Source organism: Oenanthe melanoleuca, chromosome Z, assembly GCF_029582105.1.
Source record: "Oenanthe melanoleuca isolate GR-GAL-2019-014 chromosome Z, OMel1.0, whole genome shotgun sequence".
NCBI classification, from domain to species: domain Eukaryota; kingdom Metazoa; phylum Chordata; class Aves; order Passeriformes; family Muscicapidae; genus Oenanthe; species Oenanthe melanoleuca.
Genome location: NC_079362.1, coordinates 58,229 through 77,415, shown reverse-complemented (window position 1 = coordinate 77,415; position 19,187 = coordinate 58,229). Strand labels below are relative to the sequence as shown.

Genomic DNA, 19,187 nt, shown 5'->3' with positions numbered 1-19,187 from the left:
GGTGGCAATTCACCTTTGAAAAAGGAACAATGCATGATGGAGCCATTGCTGGCATGGAGTCAGTATCATGAGCCATTGTGGCCTCCTCTCACGCGATGGCCATGTGTGAGCTGAGCTGTAACTGGGAAAATTCCAGTCCTGACTAGGAGACAGAAGGCCTGGTTTAGGGGTGGAGGGATGAGAAGGACAAGATGCACTGGTTTGATCCAGGGGATGTCCTGAAAATGCACTGCCTACCTGCCCCTCCTGCTGAGCACCACACTCCAACTCCTTCTCCTGCTCAGTGGATTTTTGGGAATCCAGGGCTTGGTATGTATTATTTGACTCTGCAATTAACAGAATAAATTTGTTTTGCAACCCCTATTGTGTTTTAGGGGTTTTGTGCATGTCTCCTCCTGGACCTGTTGTGACAACAACCATCTGAGACCCTCAGGACATCCATACTCACATGACAATAAATTCTGAGAAGTGATTTAAATTTGTCAAATAATTTGGGGAATTGTGTAGCCTGTTAGTTTCAGCAAAGTAGTGAATATAACTTAGTTCCATGGATACAGACTAGTAGGTGAGATTGCTGGGTTTGCATGTGTTAGGGAAGTGCTTCCCCACACACCCAGTGCTGAAATAAAGTAATGCCTCCTTTATAACCTCTAGCTGGCAGTGGGGAACTGGCCCGCTTGGTAACTTTTATTTTGGCCATTTCTATTGAACAGTTATTGAAACCTTTCCAGCCGTTTCCCTCTGATTTACCCCTCTGCCAGCCCAAGCTCTGTGCTGCAGGTGGCCTGGGTGTGTGCAGAGCAATGCAGCCCCACAAACCCCTCGGTTTTCCCACACGTGGTCATAACCTGTCCCAGGTGTGCCCAGCTGTGGCAGCACAAAGAGCCGCAGCGCAGTGGGCGCCGTGCCCTGCCCAGCCGGGGCTCTGTGCACGGAGCAGCAGCAGCGCCAGCACCTTTCAACCCGCTCCTGCCTTGGCTTCACCTGGCAGACAGAAGCCTCTGGGAATCAGCACCACCAGTCACGTTCCCAGCTTGGAGCAGCTCCTGCTGGAGGACAGATCCTGCCAGTTCTAATTCCAGATAGGATGAGTTGGCTTGGCACAGCCTGTTTTTTGTAGCGGGATGTGGGCCATAGGGGTAGCTTCTGTGCAAAGCTGTTAGAAGCTTCCACCACGACCAACAGAGACAATCTCGGATGTCTCTGATGATGGGCATGCTGCTGGCCCAATTAGAGAGGTCGGTAATGCCTCAGTGGTGACATATTTAAGAAGAAAACCAAAGGGTGGCCATGGGCTGCTGCCAGGGGCCGTCCCTGCCGTGGTGGCAGCAATGCGCAGCAGCCACCGCTGTCTCGGCGCAGCCCGCGGCGAGCCTTGCCTGCCCGGCCGCCCCTGCCCAGCTGAGCTGAGGGAGGAAGGCAGGGGTGCTAGTGGCAGCTTGTCCTTCCCAGAGCCCCCATGAAGAGAGGTGTTAAATAGTGCCAGTGCTGCAGCAGCCACCACTGCCTGTGCCGTGGCAGCAGGGCCGCCTGGCCGGCAGTGGAAGCGTGACAAGGGATTCCTCCACACGGAACCCAAATGAGATCAACTTCTGGGCACTGTGGGATCTTGCAAAATCTTTGAATTATTAGAACTTGTTGACATTTGTTCCTACAAGCAGCACTTTCCTTCTAGTCAAAAAAGGAGAGGAAATGAGGACATGTGAGGGTAACAACATGGCAACACCAAGGTCAGTGGAAAAGAAAGAGAGGGATGAAGTGATTCGAGAGCTGGATCAAGATTCCTCTGTAAGGCATGGTGAGGATCATGGTAAAACAAATTGCCCCCTTGTAATCCATGAAGTCAATGGGGGATGCAGAAATCCACTTGCAGCCAAGGAGAAAAGTGGTTGTGCTGGAGCAGGTGGATATTAGAGACAGCTGTGGTCTAGTGGGAGACCTGAAAAGAGAGAGAGGGCCGCTGCTTTCAGATATGGAGAGAGATCCCTTGCTTCCAAACTAGATCAGCCTATTCTAAAAAGGCTGCACCCTATGCATGATGGTTTTGGGATGACTGTTTGCCCATGGGAGTGACCCCATGGCACAGCAGAAGAAAGACTACTCTCCCTGAGCAAACAAAAAGATCTCAAGTAATGCACTGGCCAAAACCCCCATAGCCTGTCTTCCTGTGCTGTTAGTGAAAAGGAGGGAGGGGCTGGGGAAAAAGAAGGTGTTTTAAAGGCCTATTTTTATTTCTCATTATTCTCCTCTCACTCTGTTAATAGGTTACTTTACCCCTTAAATGTGAACCTGTTTTGCCCTAGAATATTTTCTCCCAGTCCGTATCTCAACTCATGAGCCCTTCCTTAGTTTTTTTTCCCCTCTCCTCTGCTCAACTCTAGCAAAAGAAGGTAAGGAAACTACTTTCATGGCTACCAGGAGTTTGGGAAGTGTCAAACATTGACAGAAGAACAAAGGCAGAGGCAGAGATGTACATACAGGGGAGCCCTGGGCATGTCCAATAAATGTGCAAATATGTGGAGACACTTGTTTGGAATTATTTCAGCTCTTATGCCAACAGTGCCTTCTCTCCTAGTTCCGTCCAATGCTTTGGGCCATTTTCTTGGTGTGGTTTCCTTTGCTTTGGTCCCATCTGAATGCTCAGTTCAGGTACAGGCTGTAGGAGCTTGGGGCACTCTTGGAGTTACTCTTGGATCCCTTGAACAACAGGGTTTGTCCCACCAGGGGAGTTTGTGCTGCTTTATGATGCAGAACTTCCCAGGCTAATTTGTGTTTGCTGGAGGGAAGGTTGGGCTGCTTTGCATAAAGTCACAGACCAATGCAGAACGTTTGCTTTGTGATGTCAGGGCAGGGTTGCCACGTTGTTGTGGTGACATCAGAAGCTGCCTTGGTGCACAAAGGGCCTCAGGGCCAGAGCAGCTCTTGGGCATTCTCAGTGCAGGAGCATCCCACGGTTTGTCAGTGGGCAGCTATGCACTGACAAGAGCCTTGTTTGCTCTTGTGCTTCAACACAGTCTGAAAAGTTGCACAGCAGTGCTACAATGGATGAGGAACTTATTGCTGCAATTTGCACTCTTTACAGCATTGGTTATTCCAGCTATTACCTGACTAACCTGGGACGTAAGTAGAGATTTTCCATGGGTGTAACCTAACCTGGCTTTTGTTTGTCTTCCTGCTCTTTCCTAGTGCTGGGTTGATTTTGAAACAGAAAGAGCATTAGGATGCCACTGATTTGGTAAAGCTCCTGTTAACACCTTTCCCTAAAAACAGGGTGTCTGTAGCCAGCATTTGCAAGGGAACCTGCAGGGGTTGCATTCCCTCCATGGGAGAGTCTGTGGCAGCAGGGTCTGACATTTCCTCAGTCTGCCAGATCGAGCAGGACAACTTTGAAAATGCAAACTGGGAGACCTTCTCAGAAGGCCTTCTGAAAACAATACGGTTCTCTCCAGTTTTCTCAAAGAATTTGGTTCATTTTCCCTGCCCACTACAGGTCACCTGAGACGTGTATTCAGAGATGCTGCTCGTGAGGTGAGTGAGAAAAGAACCTTTCATGTTCCTTGTATTTAAGAATTGTGAAGCAAGCTGTGAGCTTGGCCTGTGGTAGTAGAGTGTGGAGGGCTAGCTGGGTAGGCTAAGAGAAAATCCATTTCCATGTGTGCAGCAGCAAATGCAAAGGCATTGCTGCAATTTCCTAATTTTCCATTTCAGCGCTTTAAAAGAACTGAAACCCTGGTTTTGCAGAGTGAATGTTGCTTGCTGATAGTAGCCAGGGTGAAATATCTAATTCAGAGCAATTTTCAGTACTGTTGATTCAGCGCATTTAGTGGGAATGACTTAGAATCCCCTTGCTGTCAAAATTTATGATTTGTCCTTAGTAGATCTGGTTGTAGAGCTGAACAGAAAGAAGGTTATAAATGATAGGTAACTCCCTGTTCCTCATGCTACTGTCTGTCCACAGAGCACAGAACCAACAGCAGACTCTCCTCTGGTTCCCACTGCTCCTGGAGAAGAGGCCAAAGATGAGGCCAAAGAGGAGCACAAGCCTCCAGCCGTGGTCACAGCACAGCCTGAATATTCCGAGCTGGTAAGTCAGTTCTGGCTGGTGCTGTCTTTAGTGCAAGACAGGGCTGCAAGTTTCTGACCAGGCAGCAGTTGCTGTCGGTGGCTGAGGATGCTGAATGCTGGAGACCTGCCAGGACCTGGCAATTCCCCGTGCCAATGAGATCTGGAAAATGGGCTTGGATCTGTCATGTTGAGGGACCAAAGAGCTGCTGCCTCTGGGTGAGCATCTGGCTCCTTGGCTCAGTGTAGCTCTGTCTCTTGGCTTCTGCAGTGCTATGGCCAAAGGCACATGTGGTAGTGCTGGGTACCACAAGGCTTTGTTTGTTTTATCTTTCTGTGTTTGTCGCTTGTGGGACTGTTCTGCAGTTTTCTTGAGTAATTCTTCACATCTGCAGAGTGTTTTGGTCCAGCTATGTTTTGGCTTTTGATAAGCTGCAAAGAGATTATTGTGTTGTCCATGAAGCTGTTTGGGACCGACCATTCTTGTCCCTTGCTGCAAAAGAAACAAAGTGCATACTTCTGAACTTTTCTTCTAAGACAAAAGCCAGAAAAGGCAAGTTTCTGTTGACACATTTTGTATTTTGTGGTGAAGTGTGCAGCTTTGCTGCATTGGAGCCCCAAGTAGGGGTGAAGATGCAAGTCCTTGACTGCTCTCTTGTGTTGCTAAGAACAGCAAAGACACATTGAAATTCTGGACGCAATATTTTAAATCAAATGTGCAACTGTCTGCTTGGGGAGATTCCTGGACAAAAGGAGCCAGGGGTGCCAACCAACAGCAGCTGAACATGAGGCAGCGTGTGCCCAGGGGGCCAAGAAGGCCAAGGGCATCCTGGCCTGTGTCAGCAATAGTGGGGCAGCAGGAGCAGGGCAGTGAGCTGTGCCCTGTGCTGGCACCGCTGCGGCCGCTGCTCGAGTGCTGTGTCCAGTTCTGGCCCCTCTGGAGCAGAAAGACACTGAGGGGCTGGAGCGTGTCCAGAGAAGGGCAAGGGAGCTGGGGAGGGTGGGAACACAAGCCCAAAGAGGAGGTGCTGAGGGAGCTTTAGCCTGGGGAAAGGGAGGCTCATGAGGGACATTCCAGGCACACTTCCAGAAATGCCTACCTGACAGTGCTCCCCACAAGGGCTGTTCCTGTGCCAAGCATCCCCTCACTGCATCCAGATGCTTTAGGCACTGGAGTAGGTGACTCTTCCATTTCTCGGACGAGCAGGACTCTTTGTTCTCTCTTTGGCCAGCAAGAAAAGGTGCTTTTGTTCTGATGCCAGGCCAGTCAGTAGGGCCTTGCACATCACTTTCAGGTTAGCAGTGCCTGTGCCTTTTTGTAGCCCAGGGAATCAGTATGTGTTGCGTTTGGGAATTGAGCAGGAAATCAAAACCCTTGCATTCCAAGTGCTCTTCAGAGATCAGAGGAGCTGATAGGGGCTGGGCTTCATTTCTGATTACAGCCACTTTAGCACTGTCAGTGTGGCTGTGACCAAGAGAAGAACCTGCCCCAGCACAGATGCATAAAGAGTGCAATTCCCAGTGCAATGCTCAGGGTCTGTATGCATTCCATAAGGACCTACACGCTCCAGATTCCTTAAGGGTGTGGTTAATTGAAGCAACAGGAGGGCAAGTTCAGGATTTCTGCTGTTCGGGGCACTTGCTACTGAATGTAGATATGTGTAGTGCCAGAAGTACAGTAAGAGAGATATTACAATAGTGAGATCTGTCTATTTATCTATACATCGATCTGCCTATCTATCTGTCTGTCTATCTGAAACTTCCCAGCCATGCACTTTGCACACCCAGAGGGTGTGCAAAGTTCCCCTAAAGGCATCTATTCAGGGGGAGAGGAGGAGACACACATTCTGTCCACAAAGTCTTGGCAGGCAGATGTTTCGCCCTCCAGAAATGGCTGTGTTTTCCCCTCAGAGGGCTTCTCCTCCTCCAGCATCTTCTGCCCTGAAGCCCACTGTTTATCCTGTAAGTTTCTGCCTTTCCTAGTGAGGTGGAACACTCTTATGTTCCGGGTGGGTTTTAGTGATTTAGTGATTTTAGTGATTTTCAGTGGATTTTGGTCATACATGAATGAGAGAATTCTCAGTTGACAAAGGAGGAAGAATAACCACCTTGGTCTTCCTCCATATGCTGAGGTGGCTGTAGAGGCTCTCTGACCTCCATCAGAGGATCTTTACATGCATCCTTATCTCCTGAATGAGCAGGATTTCTAACAAGGGTCTAGATGTCAGAAAGGCAGGAATGGTGGTGCAGGACTGAAGAGAACATGAACTCCAGAAGTGTCTCTCACAGGAAGTGAGCCCACACTGGAAGCCACCTGCAGAGCCAGGATGGAGCTGTGGGACAGGGCTGGGGGTCAGTCACAATGGAATGACAAAGGGGACACAGCAGAAGTGGAGGGAGGCCCCCAGCAGAGCCTTGAGAAATGCCACCCCTTCCCTGTCAGCTGCCTGAGAGGCTGTTGGAGCTTCAGTCCCAGATGGACCCTGATTGTACTGCCAGTGTCACTTTGGAATCTGTGCCTCCCCATGGGCAGAGAATGACCCAGGAGAGCAGCAGCACAGTGCTTTGGGAACGTGTGAGCCCATCACTCTTAGAGACTTGGCCCACAAATGCTGTCTGGGAAGGTGAAGCCCATCTTCTCTTGCTTTCTGTGCAGGCCCTTCTGGAGAGAGAGCATGAGCAGATTGCTTTAGCAGAGGTGCCATTCCAGACTCAGGGACTGCTGTTCCCAGCCCGAGAGCAGGAAGAGCAGCTGAGGCAGCGAGAGGAGGAGCAGCAGGAGAATGGCCAGGTAAGCCTGGCTCACCAGGTGACAGAGTGAGGGGCAGGAACAGGAGCATAAAACAGAGCTCTTGGGACTGAGGAGGCCAGCAGTCCCAGAGGCACTCAAAGCACAGAGCCTTGTAATCCACAGAGATCAGCACTGGGATGGGAAGGTTACAATGGAAGCAGAAGTGGGTAGGGAAGCAGAAATGAGTGGCAGAATGAATTTGATTTTGAGGCTGAAAGAGGAAAAAGCTGAGCCTGGTGGCAGCTCCCTGTCACCTGCTCTGCATTTGCGTTTGCAGAACGTCAAGGCAGAGCCACAAGCAGAGCTGCCCAAAGCTCAGATTCCCATCATGGCAGTGAAGATGAGGAACAAGGAAGACATGAGAAGAATTCAAGATCACTGGAATCTCCATCGACAGAGGCGTGATCTACAAAAGCAGGTAAGTGTAAGAGTGGCTGCCACTCCACTCAAGAAACTTTCTCTCTCTTCTTTACAGAACTTCAATGAGAAGCTGCCCGCAGAGCCGCAGGAAACTCAGGCTGTGCTCAAGGCAACGGAGATGAGGCTGAAGAAAGAAATGAAAATTGTCAAAGAGAAAATTAATCTCCTTCAGGAGCAAGAGGCTCGAGAAAAGCCAGTGAGTGAAAGAGTGATAGCCACTGCAGTCACCAAAGTGGTGCTTTCTGCCCTCCTTGCCTTTCCTCTGCAGAGCAGTGGGGCTGGGGTGATGCCTCTGAGTGCCATCCTGCTTTGGTCCCTATCACAGCTGCTCTTAAGGACACTTCCTGGGCTGCTGAATCTCAGCTGCTGCCCTGGATGTGGCTGACAGCACCTTCCTAAAGGCTTGCATTTGAAATGGGATCTCAGGGCAATTTCTGCCAGCCGCCTTTCTGACACAAACTCATTTCTTCTCTTAGATCTACACATGCTCTGTCATGCAACCTGCTGCAGCAGCAGTGTTGTTTCATGACACCTCCAGTCCCCAGGATGAGAAGTGGAGCCTTTTCAACTCTTTTAGGTCCAGTGTGGCCGCAGCTGCTCAGAAACATGAGATGGAGGAGAAGTACCTGGAGCTACTGAGTACGTCTGGTGTATTTTTTGTCTGAGGGACAGTGTGTTGTGTGCATGTGTCAGCATAGCTGTACCAAATGTTCCTCCTCAGTTTGGTGTTGCAGGGACAATTAGGACTCCCCAGAGGAACTGCTGTGCTCTGAGGCAGCAAGAGAGCATCCTGGGTGCTCCTCCTGCCTCTAAGGGCAGTTCAGTCTGGCTTGGGGTTTTTAAAATTTGCTTTTGGAAGTTTTTGGGTGCCATTTTTCTTTCTGTGGAGTTGGTTTTTATTGTCCTCCATCCCAAAGGAGCCCTCCTACCACAGGTGTGTTACTGCATCATGGACTGTTATAAATGCCACTACTATATCTACAATTTCTTTTTATCAGAATGCTACATTTTTGTCCTCCTCAAAGTAGAACTCCTTTGAAACAACATCGACCAAACAGAGAGCAAGGTGTGTTTTTACTGTGCCCCCAAAGAAAAGCAAGATATCTGTACAACAATCTGTATTTAATATCCTCCTTTTATGCTTATAAAGATGTGTCCAAGAGAAACACTGATGTGGTGTGATCAGATAAAACTGCACTGCAGGCATTTCTCAGGAGTGAGCCTCCAGCTACTTCACTGTATATTCCTCAGATCCATGACACTTTTTCATACCTGATTCCCAGTCCTTCTCATGTCATTAAAATCCTACCCTTTGGCCCAATCCCTGCTCAGATCAGTATCTAGGAAAACACATAAAGCCCTTGATGATTCAGCAGCGTAACTCATTTAATCTGCTTCTTGTCCGCAACAGCTGCCAGTGCTGTGGCAGACCTGGTGGGGCTGAGAACAGAGCCCAGCTGATTCTGTGTCTACCACCACCTGCTAGGACAAGAAGGGCATTGATCTGCACCTTGGTGTGTCTGATCTCCAGGCCAATCCTGTTGTGTCCTGAATGGGGGCAACAGCTTGTAAAGGGCTCAGGCTGGCTGTGGCTTCTTCCCTTTGCTTGTCCGTGCTCGTGCTTGGGCTTTGCCAGCCTGTTGTGGTGGCTGCCCTGCCCCTGATGGCTGGTGTGGCTGCAGAGGCTGGAGCCTTCCTCAGCTGGCAGAGTCCCCCTGCTGCCCGCAGCACAGAGCTGCCCCAAGGCAGCAGCCCCTCCTCTGGGCTGGCTTCTGCATGGCAGGGCCTGGACTCAGCAGAGGGTCAGCATCTCCTCTGGGCAGCTGTCCGTGTCACGCTGGCACCTGAGGAGCACTGCTGTCCTTGCTGTCCCTGCCCGCTGTGCCGAGCTGGGAAGATGGGGACATGTGAGGTGCTGAGAGGGAGAGTCCAATGGGAGTGACTGATCTGCGCTGTCAGGGTGAAGAGAAGCAGTGTGGCTCTTAACATGGGGCACTGGCAAGGCCGTCTGTGAGCTCAGCCTGCTCATAAAGGGTGAGGGTCCTGATGCTGAAAGCCCTGTTGGGATTGCTTATAGTGTGAGCTGCTCTGCTTTACAAATGGAAAGGCATTCTTCTGGCAAACTGCTGTAAGGTGGGATCTCAGCTTTAAAGTGAGCATCTTGCATTTTGTTTCCCTCAGGGAAAATGGTGAATATGGAAAATCCCCTGATGAAATACATTGAACTGGGAAATATCGGCAGTGGGTGAGTCCAACCGCAGTTACTTCTACACAACCACGGGCCAGGGGATTTGCTGGTGGAATATCTACTAAGTGTGAAGTCAGGCAAGCTGCAAACATATTCAGACAGTGGGGTTAGACTGCTTGACCTCTGAGTGCCAGTCACAATTTTTAAGTGTGAGCAGAAGGTATGGTCAAAGACACTTCTATCTTCATTTCCAGAAAGAGCAACCTACCCCTATAACAGGGGCAGCTATGCCCCTATCATAGCTGTAAGAAAACAGTTTCCAGGAACATTTCTTTCCAAGAGTTTGCTGAAGGAAATACTCCCTGGTCAGGATAAGAACTGAACAGTTTAGAAACTGCAACCCAAGATCAAAGAATGAGCTCTCTTTTTTACCTGAGGCAGTAAACCCCAACACTTCAGGAAAAGGTCCAGTGCCCGTGAACTTGAGAGGAAAATACATCATCTGCCTTCTGGCAGACCCCTCCTGCATCCTGCAGGTTTTAGGCATTTACAGCACAGATCTCCTGCCTGGGCTGGCTTTCACTCCAAATTCTAAATGGCTTCTCTTTGCTTTGCTTTGTTTCTAGGACTTTTGGAGAGGTTTGTAGAGCATTCGACACTGCCACAGGAGAAGAGGTAAATGTCAACAGCCCCTGCAGACTCTGCAGCTCTTGAGGGCTTTCCCCTCTGGCTGGAGCTTTGGGTAGAGCTCTGCAGCAAAGGCACAAGAAGCACAGACTGGTGCCAGCCTGAAAATTGCACTTGGGACAGTTTTTGTCCTTCTCAGCTGCCAGAAGGAAGGCGAGGAGGGCAGCAGTTCCTTTGAGAGAAGGACGCGCTCACTCGCTCTCATTTGCTGAAACGAAGGTGGTGCCCCAGAGCATCTCACTGCTCTTTGGGGCTACAGCTTCAGAGCTGTATTGTCATTTCTGGCTGCCAGCAAATACATCTGAATGTTCCTGGTAGTTCCTTAGCCACCTGCAGTGCTGCACTTGGGAACTGCACATAGGGAGAGATCTGCAAGGCGTCCCTAAAAGCCCGAAGCCCTCTGATAGCTCAGGATGTATCCACAGAGTAACAAGGCATGGATTACTTCTGAATCCCAGACAGAGCAGCAGAGAGTGTGGTCAGAGCTTTGTGGGTTATAGTTGAGACATCTTTGTTACCAAGCGGACAACGCAAAACATCAGTGGCCACGTGTCCTGAAACTGGCCTCCAAGGGAGCAGAGAAATGGGCTGTTGGAATGTCAGTTCACAATAACTCCAATGTCTAATCACAAGGCACTTTGGCTCAGCTCAGATGTGTCATTGCAAAATCCACTCCATGTGCTCTGTGGTCTCGTGCCAGCAACTTCTCAAGTTACTGCTTTTCAATGTCATTTTAGGTGGCCATAAAGAAAATAAATCTTCAAGGACTGACTAGTAAGGAAGTAATCATCAATGAAGTCATGGTCATGAAGAACAATAGGAATCCCAACCTGGTCAACTATTTAGACAGGTGAATTGTTGTGCTTTTATCCCATGACTGTTTGTTTACATACTTCAAAAATGCAAGGTAAAAACCCACTTTGGTCACTGGCAGAAAACTAGAGCTGTTAATTTTTGCATAATCATTATTTCTCTGCTCATCTCAATAGATGGGAAGAGAGTGCATCTTGTCTGCATGAGTCTTCCCTGGCACAGATAGTTTAAAAATTGTTCAAAAACCTGGATCAGCCCTATCATAATACGTCAACAGCCTCTAAGTGCACTGCCTTCATGTTCTTATGGGACTTGAGTGTTTTCAAGTCTCTTACATGCTGATGAATCATCCTAGAGAGAATTTCCCTTGGATTGTGTCCCCTCTTATCCATTGCTGCGCATTCCAGGGACACTAGGTGCTTATTTCCAGAAATACCATGTGTGACAGTTTTTTCACCTGGGCCATTACTAAACTGCACTTTCCACTTGCTGGCCATCTAACACATCTGTTTTTCACAGACGTGTCATTCTCCTTGAGACAGCACAGACTGCAAACGCAGCCTACAAGGAACATCTATTCCTTTTGATCTGTCCTTGTCACAAAGAGACCCAGAAACAAAAATCAACCCTTGTCTTTTCCAAACAACAACATAGCCATGGATGTTCATATCCACGCCCTTGTTTCCTTCTTTCAGCTACCTTGTGGATAACCAGTTCTGGCTGGTTATGGAGTACATGGATGGAGGCACTCTGAGCGATCTCATCAGCAAGACTCACATGACTGAAGGAGAGATTGCAGCTGTCAGTCGGGAGGTCAGGGATCCCACCTGTGCTTCCGAGGGCTTGGGCAGGATTGTCTGGGAAACTGGGGTTCAGAATTGGGCAGATTTCATGTGCCAAGCTTTGTTTCTGTGTTACTAGAATGCTTTGGGCAAGCAAGAGCATTTCAAGTGAATTGTGTGGCAGTCTGCCTATATTCACTGTACTCTGTTCTTATACTCTGATCTCCTGCTGTAAATTCTAGCTCTGTCTCTTGTATTTGCTCTTCTCCACGCTGCCTCTCTAAATGTTTACCTCGAGCCTGTCTGCATTGCATTCCTTGCCTGTAAAAGCAAAGGTACTGGTGGCAGAATTTGAAAGTAATGGCAAAGAAAAATATTCATTTCTCTCAGTCCTCAGCTGAAAAGGATAATAGTTCACCCCAAATGGCATTTAATTCTGAAAAGTGAGTAATGTGACACCCTCCTGTTTCTGTTTTCTCTCTCAGTGCCTGCAAGGACTGGATTTTCTTCACTCGAATCTCGTGATCCACCGAGATGTGAAGAGCTGCAACATTCTTCTCAGAACCGATGGCTCTGTCAAACTGGGTACATTCTTGGTCAGGTGCAAGATTCTGGGGATGTGGGGTGTGGAGCTGCTTTTGAGTGACTGCTGCTTCCCCCAAAGTGGTGCTGGTGGCAGCGCAGGGGTGCCTGCTGCAAACTGAAGGCACAGTTGCAATGTGCACAGAGGTATCACAAGGAACACGCTGTCCAGAGAGTCACTGCTTTGTATGTGTCCCTTCCAGAGAGACAGGAGCTACAATCTAAAGCTTCAGGGGAATAAAATCCACTGCTGAGAGCAGTGTAAAAAATGTGGGGATTTTTGAAGTGGCCAGTTCCAGGTTTCCTTGGCTAAAGTCCTGAGGAAACAGAGCAGGGACGGATTTTAGCAGGGGAGACTGAACAGCGCACTCTCAGACTTAGAGTGGGGAGTTCTTTTGCTTGGTTTCCTCATTGCACAGTATTTTTTGTTCTCCCCAGCTGATTTTGGCCTTTCTGCTCAGCTCATCCCTGAGCAGAATCAAAGGTGCTCCATGACCGGGACTGCTGGGTGGATGGCACCTGAAGTTGTGACAGGTCAACCATATGGCCCCAAAGTGGACATATGGTCTCTTGGAATTGTGGGCATTGAAATGGTGGAACGAGAAGTTCCTTACTGGAACCAAACTCCTGCCCGGGTAAGGAGCAAATACTTACTGATCCTGCTGTCTTCCTCACCTGTGCCATGTTCTGTGTGCCACTGGACAAAATCCCATTGCCATCTGCTGGCACCACTTCCACCAAGGTCCCCTTCTAAAAATGTCCCTGCAGCACATCAGCATCTGTTATAGTTTGGTTCAGTGGTTCAGTGATTGGCAATTGATTCAGTTCAGTTCAGTGGGGGAACTCAAGCCTTACCACAGACAAACACTCCCCAGCTCTTCTCAGGCAACACTTGTTTTGAGTTTCAAGTCATTCCACCTCTTCTGTCTGTGTAGATGGCCCTAATATCAAAACATGAGTCTCAGAGCTAGGTGTTATCTATGCAGAAAGGAAGCAAAGGAACCCAAAATAAACCAAGTTTCTAGAACAGTGGTTTTTAGAGATTAAGTACATCTCCTGCGTGGTTCCTTATCAGTGGGAAACTTGCCTGAAACCTGGCCATGAGTGTGTAAAGGCCACAGAGTCTCTTCTGCTTCTTGTGCAGTGTTGCTGAAACACTTAGTGACCATATTTCTTTCATAGCCCAAGCCACATTCCCCACATCACCAAGCCAGAGCCTGGTGATGGGGAGAGCCTGCCAAAACCTCCCATTTGTTTCCTGGCACTTTCTGGGATGGGCATACCATGAATGCATTCACTTGAGTATCCAAATGAGCAGAGGATTACCAAAGGGATGGCACTTCTCCTTCTTCTCTTTAGAGCATAGAAAGTCTTTCTTTTCTGCATACTGGAAGCTGAAATTTTCAGACTGCTAAGAGACAGAGCTGCAAGTGTTTCCTATGTGCCCAAACAGGCTTTTTCATCCTAATACATTTGTGCATGCATCTTAATGTGTCTGTGTTGAACATGAGATTCCAAATGTTTGTTTCCATACCTGAGCAGTAACTCCCTTTTATATAATAATACTTGAAAACAGTTAAAGTCCCTGTTCCAAAGAGCCTGTCAAGCTGGTGTGAATCCTCAGGGAAGCCAACATGCTTTTGGTGATGTAGCTCCCACTAACTAGGTCAGTCAATGAAATCAGCTGACAAGGCAAGACTCCCCTGGATGTTGGAAAAGCTGTGGCTGCTTTGGGGTTTGGGTGTTTTGGTGGTATAGGAAAGTCATCTCTGCCTCTCTGCCAGGGCAGAAACTGCCAGTGCAGAGTGGAGGTTAAACAATGGGATCTGGGAGAGCAGTTACAGATGGGAAAGAAGCAGGCTGAGCCTCGTGTTTCCTTTTTCTCCAGGCTCAACTCCTGACAGCCATAGGAGAGATCCCACAGCTGCGGCAGCCCAAGCTCTTCTCGCCTTTGCTGCGGGACTTCCTGAACTGCTGCCTGCAGACAGACGAGGCACGGCGCTGGTCTGCCAAGGAGCTCCTGCAGGTAAAATGCAAAGGGGCTGCAGGTGGAACAGTGTCCCAGGGATGGGCTCCTCCTCCACTGCAAGTCCAAGGCATCAGATGAGCCCCCTCCTCCTCACCTCCAATCTTGGTGCTCAATTCAAGTGAAAACGGTGAGAAATCCTAGACTAGGCTGGGCTGGCAGGAAGCTGTAAAAGTCATCTGGTCCAAATGGCCTGAAATGAGCAGGGACATCTTTAGAGATCAGGTTGCTCAGAGCCCCTTCCCACTGGAGCTGGAATGTTTCTATAGATGGGGTGTCTGCCAGGTGGTTGGACAACCTGTACCAGTGTTGAAGCACGGTTCTTAGACATACTTGGACTCAATCCCCTTTTCACTTAAAAATATTACTCTCACCTTTGAAATACCAAGTTTCGAAAGTCATGGTCCATTGCTCTTTTTTTTTTTCATTTTTCCTTTTGTGCAGCATAAATTTGTAACATCAGCCAAGCCTGCATCCAGCCTGGTGCCACTAATCCTGTCACTGAAGAAGTGGAGGGAGAACGAGAGTGGCAATACCAGTCTAGAGTAGGATTGTAGAGAAAGATTGCAGAGTAGGATTGTAGAGTAGGATTCCATAGTAGGACTATAGAATAGGATTGCAAATAAATAAATAAAGTTTATTAAACCTCAACTCATTTGAAAGATTCCCCTCCTTCTGACTCTGTGAAAAAGTTCAACATTGCCTTCTGAATTGTCAGTTGTCTCTTAATGCTGCAAAGTGACATTTCTGGCTTCTTTGGAGAAATAAATGGGCCAGGAAAGCAGTTTCTTTTTAAAGGCCTCTATCAAAGGTCAGCTTTGGGTGGGGAACCCAAGAGGTTGCACACACCACCACTGTTCCTGCTGGACAACACGAAGGAGAAGAAATTCAGCTTCGCCAAACAACAGAGCTGGCACTTCTGTCCTCACAATAGTCCCTAGGAAAACACTTGCTAGTTCTTGGTCTAGGGGTGTCACGTCAACCGAGTGCTGTTGAAGTCATGGCGACAAGGCGAAAAAAGCTCTGTTTGGTGATTCCATCTTCTCCACTGTTTTGCCCACCTGGCAGTACCATTTTTTTTAGTCTGAGATGTTATACTTGTCTCGTTGTTTTAGAGGATTTTTATCACTGAGTGGTATCCCATGAGCACTTGCTGTCGCACGCCATTTTGGAGGGGGTAGGGGAGGTGTGCGTGGATGAGAGAGAGGATACTGGGAGGGCATAAGGGACAAACAGCCAGGAGTATTTACAAAGACATAAAATGTGAACAACAAATAGTCAACACAAACATCACAATTATGGTCAACTGGGTGGACACACATCAACACAAACATTAATAAAAACTATGGTCAACTGGGTGGATGCCTTGTAGAGAAAAACTTGAGTTTGGGAATTTATTCCCCATATTGGTGTGCTTTGAAAGTGGGGAAGGCTCTCCTTCATTCATCGTCTCCAGACCACGCTGCCTTTGGAATATGGCCTACTGGCAGGTTTTGCCCAGCCCTGGTGCTTCTTTTTAAGGAAGAAAAGACACTGACATTTGCAGGCAAAACCAAAGGAGTGGGGCAGCCCAAACACGCAGGGCAGGTGCAGGCCTTGAGTGGTGCCTGGGCAGAGGCAGGCTGGAAGGAGGCCCTTGTAGCTGCCAGAGGCAGCAGCCCGGCCCTGGGTGCCTCCTGCTGGCACCGGGCGAATCCTCTGCTCTCAGAGCCAAACTGGCAGCTGGCTGGTGCCAGGGGAAGCGCAGCCGTGCTGGGCACAGCTGGCACTGGCCGTCTGCAGGCTGCCCAGCAGCAGAGAAAGGCAAACAGCAGCCCAGGGCTGCTGGCCTGGCTGAGCATTGCTGCTCTAGTGCCGGCTGCCCTGGCACTCCTGGGCAGGGCCAGCAGTGTGTGCAGCACTCGGGGCACAGCGGGAGGGAGCCGGGCTGCTCCGCAGGCTCCAGCACAGGGCAGCGTCCTTCAGGCACGGCACTTGTGCCAGGGAACCGAGGCCAGCGGGAGGCACTGACAGCTTGTCAGCTCACATCTGCAGCAGACAGTGCCTCACACAGGCTCTGGCAGGGAAGCGCCTGCAATCCTGCACTTGTGCACTGAGCCAGAGCAAAGGTGTGAAATGCAGAGTGTTGTGCAGAAATAGTCAGGGGCACCAGGCCAGCCTGCTTTGTGCTCTCTGCAGCACTGCAAGCACTGTGCAGGGCAGCTCTGAGCTTCTGGGAGAGAGATTTTAGAAATGAACCAACTCTTGGATACAATTAAATGGGGACAAACTCATCAAAACAAAAGAGAACCGTTTCTTAGTACAGATTCAGCAGAGTCGGGTGTGCAGTGTCCCTCCCCCAAAAGCTGAACATGCACACACTCCAACAAAATGCATCTTTTTATTTCCTTTCCCAGGCTGAGGGCGATCCCTGTCCCCTTTCCCATTGGCTGCATACCAGGAAACTTACATTCTCTTCTGACCGCCTATTTTTTTTATCCTACTTTCTTCTTGGTCTGGTGTTCAACCCCGCTCCACTCAGTGCACAGTAACACCCAACAAATTAACTAGAACAAATCCAAACCATAAATAACAATACCTAGAACCAACAGCTTTCATTCTTTTTTTCTAACAGCCTTTTGGCTGCAGCAAAATATTACCTCATATCTCACAGAGGGAATCGAAGCTGAGCCTGAGGCTTGTGCTCGAGCAGTGAACTGATTTGGAAGGGAGCAGAAGGGTTTCAGTAGGCAATCTGTGCTTTCATTTTTAATTTCTGAAGCAAAGCTGCAAAGTGGTTTCAGTCTGCAAAAGCATTTTCAAGGTGCATTGACAAAATGCCTGTGCGCAATTCCCAGAGAAGGAAGGGGTTGAGAAAATGTTTAACTGTAATGAATTGTGAATTCCTTTAGCTTTAACAGACAGCGTTAAGCACTCTCTTCCTTCAGTGCAGTGATGAATGTGTGCAAGTGCCAATGTTAGCTTTGAGAAGAAAAAGCGTGGTCCTCCTGAGAAGGTAGCTGGAATGCATTCAGGGGGAAGAAGGTGGTTTGACGAGGGAGGCTCTTGACCATCAGAGGAGAATTTGAGGAATGGGATGTTCCCCAAATGACCACCAGAGACCCCTAAGAGACCCCCACTGTCCTGTCAATAACTTCTGAGAAGTCATTGAAATATGTCAAGTAATTCGGGGGAATGCTGAGCACGTGAGTTTGCCGTAAAGTATGTCTTAGTCTTAGTGTGTCCTAGTTCCATGGTTACACACTAGTAGGTGAGATTTCTGAGCGAGTACATGTTTAGAAAAGTGATTCCCCAAGCCCCCAGCATTGAAATAAATTAATACCTCCTTTCTAACCCTGAGCTGGCAGTGGGGATTGGGCCCTGCTGGGTAACTTTGATTGTAGTCACTTCTATTGAAAACTGAAAATCAAATCTTTTCCAGCCGTTCCCTCTGGTTTACCTTTTTGAGGGCCCAAAGCTCTGCGCCACAGGTGGCCTGGGTGTGTGCAGAGCAATGCAGCCCCCACAAACCCGTCAGTTTTCCCATAAGTGCTCATAACCTGTCTCCAGGTGTGCCCAGCTACGGCAGCACAAAGAGCCGCAGCGCAGTGGGCGCCGTGCCCTGCCCAGCCGGAGCCCTGTGCACGGAGCACTGAATGAAGCCCATCTGCACAGAAAATGCTCTTGGCCCACTTTGGTGGGGGAGGGGGGGAAGGTTTTATTTTAAAAACATTTAAATCCTGAAGTTTCTTCCCATTTTCACCTATTTGAATTGGTTTGACATCAAAATTCTGCCTGCTGATGTTACAAACTGGCTGGTGGATGTTTGTGCACACACACCAAAGGGTCCACACTGTGTCTGTCCCTGGCTGTCTCTTCATGTCCATTTAAGCAGAGGGCTGAAATGGGGATTCTGCCCACCCCGCGCTGCTCCGGGGCTGGGGCTGGGCCAGCAGGGGCTGCAGAGCTCACTGGGAGGGACAGCCTCAGCCCCAGCCATCATCTTGTGTGTGGTGCCTCAGCCCCGGCCACCATCTTGTGTGTGGGGCCTCAGCTCCGGCCACCATCTTCTGTGTGGTGCCTCAGCCCCAGCCATCATCTTGTGTGTGGTGCCTCAGCCCCGGCCACCATCTTGTGTGTGGTGCCTCAGGCCCCGCCACCACTTTGTCCCTCCACCAACTCTGAAGGAAATGGGTTGCTGTTTTGCCAGCTGGCAGGGTCAGCACCAAAGACAAGAACACCAGGGAAATAAACGGGCCAGGAGACCTGCTCATTTATAAGACCTTCATTTGAGATCAGCTCTGGGCAGGCAACCCAAACAACTGCACACACTGCTCCTGCTCCCAAAAGACGACACAGAGCAGAAAAAGTTCTTCAGCTCTGTCATCACAGGCAGACCTAGACCTCTCATCCTCAAGGATGCATCAAAGGAAAAAAAAAACTAAAGTGGCTTGTTATTGTAAGGGGAGGTCCTGACAAGAGGGTGTGATTCAGGTCACTGGGCAGCTCCGTATGGTGACCTTGCCTTCTGCGTTATTTTTCCCAGCTGTGGAATGCTATTTGCAGTCTTACATGTTAATTGGGATCGTTATTTTAGGGGTTTCCATCTCTAAATGGTGTCCCAGCATTCTCTGCGTCTTTCATTTTATGTACTCCACTGACATCACTCCTCCTCCTCTCTCACGGGCGCCATTTTAGGGAGGCAGCGACGGCATTAACCCCGTGCGAGGGAAAGGGGATATGGGGTAAGGCAGTTGGGGCCGAAAACAGGGTGAGGCCAAGAACTTAACATTAAAAATTAACATTGCAGACAACTGGAAACATTTATAAAAACATACAACTTTAACCGCTGTAAAA

General features: G+C 49.0%; 1 protein-coding gene across 1 annotated transcript; it reads left to right on the top strand.

The window, feature by feature from the left end:
• The first annotated feature begins 2,918 nt into the window (after window positions 1-2,918).
• On the top strand, window positions 2,919-15,010 carry LOC130265109 (serine/threonine-protein kinase PAK 3-like). Its single transcript, XM_056513923.1, has 14 exons — window positions 2,919-3,120; window positions 3,491-3,528; window positions 3,959-4,084; window positions 6,719-6,853; window positions 7,131-7,469; window positions 7,750-7,912; window positions 9,455-9,518; window positions 10,088-10,136; window positions 10,886-10,998; window positions 11,657-11,774; window positions 12,229-12,328; window positions 12,764-12,960; window positions 14,214-14,351; window positions 14,796-15,010. Exons 1-14 carry the CDS (start codon window positions 3,042-3,044, stop codon window positions 14,898-14,900), a joined length of 1,764 nt encoding a protein of 587 aa, XP_056369898.1. The 5' UTR covers window positions 2,919-3,041; the 3' UTR covers window positions 14,901-15,010.
• The last annotated feature ends 4,177 nt before the right edge of the window (window positions 15,011-19,187 follow it).